Raw genomic sequence first — 10180 nt, forward strand, 5'->3', positions numbered from 1 at the left:
TTTTCACCAGTACATATATACATGATTAACAGTCCCAAAAAAGATAAAATAACCATCTTTAACTGACTTAACATTAATACAGTCGATATTTTGTAATTTTTTTATTTTTTTATTTTTTCATTTTTGACACATCATGGTTTAGCTATGATAAATTGTTGAAGAAATGAATTATGAAATGTTTTATAAGCTTAAGGTTTGATACTACATGAATTATTTAACAATATTTTAGCTGTAATTCTAAACTTTGAAACAGGCCTAAAAACATAACAGGAAGATTAAACAGAGGCCGAATACAAAATAATTAACCAATGTGTTAAATTTATTTAACAAGAATCTAATACACGTTATATACAGTATACATTTAGCATGAGAAGTATTCAGGGTATGTCTGCTCTAATGGGAAAAGGGTGGATGTAGGATTTGTTATTTAAAAACAGCACATATTTTACTAGCTGTCTCTATAAACAGCTGGATATGAAGGTTACTTAAAGCATTTTTGAAGTGACTGTAGTTCTGGGGGATTTGGAGAATGTGTAATTACAAAAAGCATGTGAAAGAGTATTTTTACTGCAGGTCAATGTACTGTATGAAATACTGACACCAACAAACCCACCAGAACATTCTTTAGAGTTTGTAGAATGATTACTGTATATTAGAGGATATATTAGAGGGATGGTCCAGGACACAGATTACATAACACATGTAGAATATGTAGCCCCTCCTCACTCAACAACACTGCTGCTTTTATTAAAATAAATCTTAAGGACTGCTGCTTTAAATAAATGATGTGTAACTGCTGTAACTGTAACAGATCTAAATATACTTCAGTGTTTAGGATCAGCAGGCTTCTCAGAGGACGCTGCTGAGGCTGTTTTGCGGAGCTTCATTGTAATCACAGCCGACTTCAGAATCAACGCTTTCTTCTGCCATTTAGAGGCCCTGTGCGTCTGCTCCATCAGCTCCTTCTGGCACTTTTTTATTTGAAGTTGGGCAGAAAGAAGTTTCAGTCTGTACGCTTTCTCCATTGCTTGAATGCGTGCTTCACAATCACATGTTTGCGCCGGGGTGTTGTGTGTTGAGTGTGTATCTGTTGTTTCTCGTTCATTGGTCTGAATTTCAGACTCTTTTAAATCTGGTAATTCCTGTAATTAACAATTGCAGGCATTTTACTAAATAACTATTTGAACTACTGTGAATCAGAATGTGATGTAAATTTAGCTCTTTAAGTAGAAAACCTACCACTGGTTCATCTGAAGAGAAAACAGTGGGAATTGCATCTGAGAGAAGATCTCCTGAACCATCGAAACACTCAGGGGTGAAATGCTCAGAGCATAAGGAAGAGGATTCTGATGGAGTCCAGCCTTCAGCTTTCCCCATGTTCACTATCCATAACTGCAGATTCTCTTCAGCCTGAGGAAACCTGAGGAAAATCACATCAGCAATACAATCACAACATAACAAACACTATACAGTAAGGGGACATTAACTAACAGCAACAATAACAGTACTTACCACAGAATATCTCAACTCGTTAATATACTCAAATTATTAATAGACATTAATCATTACAGATTTTCAGAACTTAATATCTCAATTCATTTAAACATTCCATTTACTGATGTGTTAACATAAATGGATGAGCTTGTTTTTATTTATTATTTGATACGAATTTGCATACAATCAGCAGTGTCTGTGCTGTAATATACAGTACGTATGTGTTAAACAGGGTAATACTGTGTTTTAAAGATGCCTGGAAGCTACAAACGTTTGGCTGAGGTGGTTTTAATGTAAGCAGTGGTCTGTCCCAGAGGATCCTGAATGAGTGATGCTATTTTTTTCTACAGATAACAATATATGTATAAAGTACTGTCTTTTATATTTTATATTTTAAAATACCTTTTTAAGTTTGAACAAAACAGTAAAGTGTGTGTGTGTGTGTGTGTGTTGATGATTGTGTTAAATTACAGTATAAGGATCAGCAGTAATGTTTTCAGTTCAAACTGATTTAAGCACGTGTTTAACTTTGTTTAATAGGGAAGTACAATAGTACAAAGTAAAGTTTGGCAATAATTTACAGTAAAAATTGGACAGATTATTAATTAATTGTATTATCAGGTTCTCAGTAGTATACAACACAACATGATTAACAGTCCAAAAATAGATAAAAATAATATATTTCTCTAGAAACACAACACTAAGCTACACTGTTGCTCGGTTAGATTGTAAATGAGAGTGTAAACAAAGACATTAATACTCATTACAATTTTTCAACTAATGTCTCAATTCAAATAAAAAATAGTAATGTTTAAGAATGTCTTAACTAGTGGTTTATTAAGGTCGTAAGTACTGTTATTTGTGGCCCTTACTGTAAAATGTTACTAATAATAATCACATTTCAGTGCAGATTTCTTTAGTTCCAGTGCTGGGGGTGTAGAGCTCAAACACACCACAGGTTTATTAAAACTGTTTAAGGAGGGAAGTCACGCAGACAGTGCTGGACTCCAGCCTGTGGGCCTGAGGCTAAATATAAATATATAAACTGTGAAAGAGTTTCACTTACCTGTAGAAGGTAACGTCTGTTTCTGTTGTGTTTCTGCAGGCCTCACAGGTAGCCATCTCGAGGGAAAGAGTGAACAAGGCAACTGAAGTACTGAAGTGAGGAGGGCTGGAGGTAAGGTCTGATTTATAGTGGGTGAAATTGGTATTGGTTGTCCTCGATGTGTGATAATGGGGCAGTTAACTGGTGGAGTAATGGGGCAGTTTTCACCACTGCAGGCAGTGTCTGAATTAATTTACATCTTAACTCAAACAATTCATTCAGTAGGGTGAAACTGTCTCTTTTAAAACACCATACAGGAGATTCTCTGAATCAGGTGCCCTTTAAGTCCCCCAACATTACTTCAAACAATACTTTTAAACAAAATTGCAAAAAAAAAAAAAGTATTATCTAGTAAAAAGCAAACATATTTACATGTCCTCACTGACTATCTTCACACTATCAATAAACATCAGACAATTAATAACTGCAATTAATGCCAAATTTTAGAACTTTAGCTTCAAATATTACCATATGTTATATATGAATTTTCGAAAGATAATTTAATTCTATATAAAATTGCAATTTCAACACGTCCGCCAGTTTGTTTTCAACAATCAGTTTCTATTACATCATCATTGGGAAAAGGCATCCCACATCTTACTTAAAGTTTCACTTTAAAAATAAAAAAAATTGTCAGATGATGATTATTGGACTCAACAGATTAACCCTGCTATATAAATAAATTATATTAAACAATTGTTTAGGGAAATGACCAATAATGCTGCAAAAATTACAATTTTAGAATGTGGAGTAAAAAAAAACGGATTTATTGATTGTTAGCTAAATTTTAACCCATCACACTCAACCCTGTCACACTCAACCCCTTAACACTCAAACCTGTCACACAGCATGTCACATTTAATCTCGTCACACTGTCCCCATCACATTCAATCCTGTTATATTCTACCCCATCAAATTCAACCCTGTTATATTGTACTTTCAATCCTGTCACATTCAACTCTGTCACATTCAATCACATCACATTCAACCCCATCACATTCAATTCCATCACATTCAAACCGGTTACATTTAACCCCATCACATTCAACCCTGTTACATTCAATTCAGTCACACTTAACCCTGTCACATTCAATTCCGTCGCATTCAACCCTGTTACTTTTAATTCCATCAAATTCCACCCGGTCACATTCAATTCCATCACATTCAGCCCTGTTACATTCAATTCAGTCAAACCCATCACATTTAAGCCTGTCACCTCATCACAATCAAACCCATCACATTTAAGCCTGTCACCTCATCACAATCAAACCCATCACATGTAACCCTGTCACCTCATCACAATCAAACCCATCACATGTAACCCTGTCAACTCATCACAATTAAACCCATCACATTTATCCCTGTCACCTCATCACAATCAAACCTATCACATTTAACCCTGTCACCTCATCACAATCAAACCCATCACATTTAACCCTGTCACCTCATCACAATCAAACCCATCACATTTAACCCTGTCAACTCATCACAATCAAACCCATCACATTTAACCCTGTCACCACATCACAATCAAACCTATCACATTTAACCCTGTCACCTCATCACAATCAAACCCATCACATTTAACCCTGTCAACCTGCGACCTGACAACCAGAAAAGGTTCCCATAACATGCTTAGCAGCCAAACTGTGAGCATTTAACTATAAGTGATCAAAAACAAGGGACATCTCATTATTCGAGGTCTACAAGAATGTACTTGAATATCTTTTTAAATACAGCAGCAAAACTGTCTTAAAACAGCTTTCAGTGTGAAAGAAATGTCTAGTACTGATTGGGATTTCCTGCCTGAGGTGGAAATATGTATTTTATCAAAGGGTTAATTAATCAACTATCAGATGTTTTTTTTTCTCTCTCAAAAAAAAAGACCCCAAAACACACCTGTTTGTAATATTTACCCACACATAATATTCACAACATATCAGACTGTTATCCTGTCAAGGTTTAATCTGTTTTTTTTTTTGTGCATTAGTTGGCTTCTGCGCTTCTATTTGTGTGGTGTGCCAAGAGAGTATAGTGCCCTTAGACAGCAGAATCCAGCAGACCTTTACTGTCACATTTAATCTCGTCACACTGTCCCCATCACATTCAATCCTGTTATATTCTACCCCATCAAATTCAACCCTGTTATATTGTACTTTCAATCCTGTCACATTCAACTCTGTCACATTCAATCACATCACATTCAACCCTGTTACATTTAATCCCATCCCATTCAACCCCATCACATTCAATTCCATCACATTCAACCCTGTTACATTCAATTCAGTCACACTTAACCCTGTCACATTCAATTCTGTCGCATTCAACCCTGTTACTTTTAATTCCATCAAATTCCACCCGGTCACATTCAATTCCATCACATTCAACCCTGTTACATTCAATCCCATGACATTCAAACCTGTTACATTCAACCCCATCACATTTAATTCTGTTACATTCAATCCAATCACATTCAACCATGTCACATTTAATCTCATCACATTTAATCCCGTCACACTCAACCTCGTCCCATTCAATGCTGTCACACTCAAACCTGTCACACTCTATCCCAATCACATTCAACACCATCACAGTCAAACTTGTAACATTTAATCCAGTTACACCCAAACCCATCACATTTAACCCTGTCATCGCACCACAATCAAACCCATCACATTTAACCCTGTCAACTCATCACAATCAAACCCATCACATTTAACCCTGTCACCTCATCACAATCAAACCCATCACAGTTAAGCCTGTCACCTCATCACAATCAAACCCATCACATTTAACCCTGTCACCTCATCACAATTAAACCCACCACATTTAACCCTGTCACCTCATCACAATCAAACCCATCACAGTTAAGCCTGTCACCTCATCACAATCAAACCCATCACATGTAACCCTGTCAACTCATCACAATTAAACCCACCACATTTAACCCTGTCACCTCATCACAATCAAACCCATCACATTTAACCCTGTCACCTCATCACAATCAAACCCATCACATTTAACCCTGTCACCTCATCACAATCAAACCCATCACATGTAACCCTGTCACCTCATCACAATCAAACCCATCACATTTAACCCTGTCACCTCATCACAATCAAACCCATCACATGTAACCCTGTCATCTCATCACAATCAAACCCATCACATTTATCCCTGTCACCTCATCACAATCAAACCTATCACATTTAACCCTGTCACCTCATCACAATCAAACCCATCACATGTAACCCTGTCATCTCATCACAATCAAACCCATCACATTTATCCCTGTCACCTCATCACAATTAAACCCATCACATTTATCCCTGTCACCTCATCACAATCAAACCTATCACATTTAACCCTGTCACCTCATCACAATCAAACCTATCACATTTAACCCTGTCACCTCATCACAATCAAACCCATCACATGTAACCCTGTCATCTCATCACAATCAAACCCATCACATTTATCCCTGTCACCTCATCACAATCAAACCTATCACATTTAACCCTGTCACCTCATCACAATCAAACCCATCACATTTAACCCTGTCACCTCATCACAATCAAACCCATCACATTTAAGCCTGTCACCTCATCACAATCAAACCCATCACATTTAACCCTGTCAACCTGCGACCTGACAACCAGAAAAGGTTCCCATAACATGCTTAGCAGCCAAACTGTGAGCATTTAACTATAAGTGATCAAAAACAAGGGACATCTCATTATTCGAGGTCTACAAGAATGTACTTGAATATCTTTTTAAATACAGCAGCAAAACTGTCTTAAAACAGCTTTCAGTGTGAAAGAAATGTCTAGTACTGATTGGGATTTCCTGCCTGAGGTGGAAATATGTATTTTATCAAAGGGTTAATTAATCAACTATCAGATGTTTTTTTTTTCTCTCTCAAAAAAAAGACCCCAAAACACACCTGTTTGTAATATTTACCCACACATAATATTCACAACATATCAGACTGTTATCCTGTCAAGGTTTAATCTGTTTTTTTTTTGTGCATTAGTTGGCTTCTGCGCTTCTATTTGTGTGGTGTGCCAAGAGAGTATAGTGCCCTTAGACAGCAGAATCCAGCAGACCTTTACTGCCCAGTTTACAGTGTCAGCGCATTCCACATAGTAAACACCAGCAGGAACACAAACAAACTGCAATGTAGCCAAGCACAATTTACACCCAGTGCTTAAAAACATTTATATTAATCACTGTAACATTAATAGACCTTTTAGACATACATATGTATGATAACATTATTTCTTTATGGAATTTTAACCCAAAATGGCCCACGGTGAGGTGTGTGTGAAAGACCTGTGGCCTACACTGTAACTCTCTAAGTGACTCAAACTGATCGTCCTCAGCGCATCACAGGACAGTGTGTAAATCTGTGGTTATGTGACCTTATTTACAGAATGTAGGAGGGACATTCCAGGATTTTTGTACATTTCCTGTCCCACCACTTAAATTTCAAATATACATATCCAAAATATCTAAATGACTATTTTTTGTGAAAAAGGAAATTGTTATAAGACAAACTGTAAAATATGGTGGAAAAATAAGCTCCTTAAATATTATTCAAAAGACCGAATACCTTAGGACCACCTCAAAAAAATGGCCGTTTTCTCTTGTCCCACACATTGGGTGACCAACTCCTTTGGCAAATTTAACAATTAAAATAAGCTCTAAATAAATGACTTCCTCTTGTATATTGTTGATATGAATCTCCTTTAATTATGAAAACAACTTCTTTGGTCTACATTGTTTTGCATGTTACAGTTTTTATGCTATTAAGTTGTGTCCCACAACATGCAGTAAACCACAACTTCGCGTGATTTGCAACCCTGTTACTGTAAGTTACCAAATATATTGCATAATCTAATTTAAAAAACTGCTTTGATACCTGAGCTTGACGAATCAAACTTTTTGATAGTCTATTACCTGTATTTAATAAATATATGACTAAAAATGATCAAATTGAAGATCAAATTTTCAGTGATCTTCAGTGATTTTCAGTGACCACCCCTGAAATGTACCAAAATACTGGAATGTCCCAAGAGTGCTGGGAGCTAACACATTTTGGTCATTACAATGTTTTCTAAATGTTACAGGTAACATTCTTAGGGTGTTCAATGTGTCCAGTTTTTTGGATGTTTTTAGAATGTTTTTAATAATCGTTTTTATATTCATAGATTTTATCTATCTAGGAACGTCAAGTGAGAAACATAATAATAATTCTAATAACGTCCTGATGCAAATCAGTATTACATCACATTTTTTTAGAACATTCCTGGGACATTAATTCTGTGACATTACAGGTTAACCTTTTAGGCACCTTTTTATAGCGTTCTCTGTTTGCTGTGTTCATTATTGAGAATAAACTAAATCATTTAAAAATATTTTTTACTCCATGTGGTGTGTTTCATTACATTTATTACATATACTACCAGATTCAATTTGCACATGGTTGGAGGCTAAATGATTATATAGAAAATAATGAGTTTTCTTTCTTTTTAGGTTTTTCATTTCTCATTTTCAAATTAAATTTTCAGGAAAAAATACTAAATTAATCTTCTCTCTGTCCTTTAAGTGTTAATGTTTGCATCTTGTAAGAAAAGTATGAAGGAGAACATAAGTATAAATACGTAAATGCACATATAAATGAATGAATAAGTAAATAAATACATGCATAAATGATTTTATAGATTAATAAAATTAATAAATTAGTAAATACATTTTGTCATTACAAAGGACACATTAAAAATTAAATCAGGAATCTATTTCCATATTTCCAGAAATTAACCTTTATTTGGGGATGTTTGTTTATTTTTTTATTTATTCATTCATACATATAATTATTTATTTTTATATTTATTCATTAACAGGTCCTTCACAAAAAATAGCATATTGTAATAAAGTTAATTCTTTTTCATAATGAAATTAAAAAAATAAACTTTCATATATTTGAGATTCATTGCACACCAACTGAAATATTTCAGGTCTTTTATTGTTTTAATACTGATGATTTTGGCATACAGCTCATGAAAACCCCAAATTCCTATCTCACAAAATTAGCATATCATGTAAAGGTTCTCTAAACGAGCTATTAAGCTAATCATCTGAATCAACGAATTAACTCTAAACACCTGCAAAAGATTCCTGAGGCTTTTAACAACTCCCAGCCTGGTTCATTACTCAAAACCGCAATCATGGGTAAGACTGCCGACCTGACTGCTGTCCAGAAGGCCATCACTGACACAGAAAGAAATTTCGGAGCGAATAGGTTGTTCCCAGAGCGCTGTATCAAGGCACCTCAGTGGGAAGTCTGTGGGAAGGAAAAGTGTGGCAGAAAACGCTGCACAACGAGAAGAGGTGACCGGACCCTGAGGAAGATTGTGCTTCTGCGGAAGCAGTGGACTGAGTCTGGAGTAGAAACATCCAGAGCCACCGTGCACAGGAAATGGGCTACAGGTACCGCATTCCCCAGGTCAAGCCACTTTTAAACCAGAAACAGCGGCAGAAGAGTCTGACCTGGCCTACAGAGAAGCAGCACTGGACTGTTGCTCAGTGGTCCAAAGTACTTTTTTCGGATGGAAGCAAATTTTGCATGTCATTTGGAAATCACGGTGCCAGAGTCTGGAGGAAGACTGGGGAGAAGGAAATGCCAAAATGCCTGAAGTCAGTACCCACAGTCAGTGATGGTCTGGGGTGCCATGTCAGCTGCTGGTGTTGGTCCACTGTGTTTTATCAAGGACAGGGTAAATGCAGCTAGCTATCAGAAGATTGTGGAGCACTTCATGCTTCCATCTGCTGAAAAGCTATATGGAGATGAAGATTTCATTTTTCAGCACGACCTGGCACCTGCTAGGGCTGAACGATTTTGGAAAATAATCTAATTGCAATTTTTTATCTATAAATTGCGATTGCGATTTAAAATGCGATTTTTTTTGTCTTCTCAAGTATTTTTCAACAACAGAAGCAATAAATCAATCTGTTTAATAATAAACAATGTCAGATTTATTTAAAGCACAGATAACAATAAAGCAAAAAAATCTATGCTTTTCCTTTTCACCATTTGTTTTTTTTTATAGAAAAATAAATACATAAATAGCTTTTCCTTTTCACCATTTTTTTTAATTAGGAAAAACAGTAGATTGTTAACTTACTTTAACTTACTGCTCTCCAGCTAGTAACATCATGAAAAATTTAAGTGCAAAAAACATAAAGAGAATCTGCTTTAACCAACTCGTTATTTTCTGTATTTGAAGATGCAGCACTGGTCGTTGGCATTTTAGCCTTGCAAATACCACACGAGGCTTTGTGGTGTTTTTAAATGCTGAAAAAGGTTTGTAGTGTTACCTCGCGTCGTAGCAACAGTAGCAAGGCACGTTTAGCACAGTACCTGACGTTGAGCAGCATCTTCTTTTTTAAAGCCAAAGTAATTCTACACAACTGTTGTGTTCTGTCGAGCCTGAAGCCATTGTGCAACAAGGGCGTTTTCACACCTGTAGTTCGTTTCTAATGAGTTTGTTTACTTGGAGCGTTTTCTCGCTCTGTTCGGTC

General features: G+C 36.0%; 1 protein-coding gene across 1 annotated transcript; it reads right to left on the reverse strand.

The window, feature by feature from the left end:
* Nucleotides 1–298: 298 nt before the first annotated feature.
* Nucleotides 299–3567, reverse strand: si:dkey-228b2.6 (uncharacterized protein LOC563918 homolog). Its single transcript, XM_007233922.4, has 3 exons — nt 2561–3567; nt 1240–1420; nt 299–1142 (listed from the first exon to the last, which is right to left on the reverse strand). The coding sequence occupies exons 1-3, from the start codon at nt 2614–2616 to the stop codon at nt 825–827; spliced, it is 555 nt and encodes a 184-aa protein (XP_007233984.3). The 5' UTR covers nt 2617–3567; the 3' UTR covers nt 299–824.
* Nucleotides 3568–10180: the final 6613 nt, after the last annotated feature.

The sequence above is a fragment of the Astyanax mexicanus genome, chromosome 17 (assembly GCF_023375975.1).
Source record: "Astyanax mexicanus isolate ESR-SI-001 chromosome 17, AstMex3_surface, whole genome shotgun sequence".
Taxonomy (NCBI): domain Eukaryota; kingdom Metazoa; phylum Chordata; class Actinopteri; order Characiformes; family Acestrorhamphidae; genus Astyanax; species Astyanax mexicanus.

Coding starts and splice junctions, on each gene's coding strand:
- si:dkey-228b2.6 (XM_007233922.4), bottom strand. CDS start 2,616: ATGGCTACCTGTGAGGCCTGCAGAAACACAACAGAAACAGACGTTACC. Junction 1,421..2,560: donor ACAGACGTTACCTTCTACAG/GTAAGTGAAACT, acceptor GATTTTCCTCAG/GTTTCCTCAGGCTGAAGAGA. Junction 1,143..1,239: donor TCTCTTCAGATGAACCAGTG/GTAGGTTTTCTA, acceptor TGTTAATTACAG/GAATTACCAGATTTAAAAGA.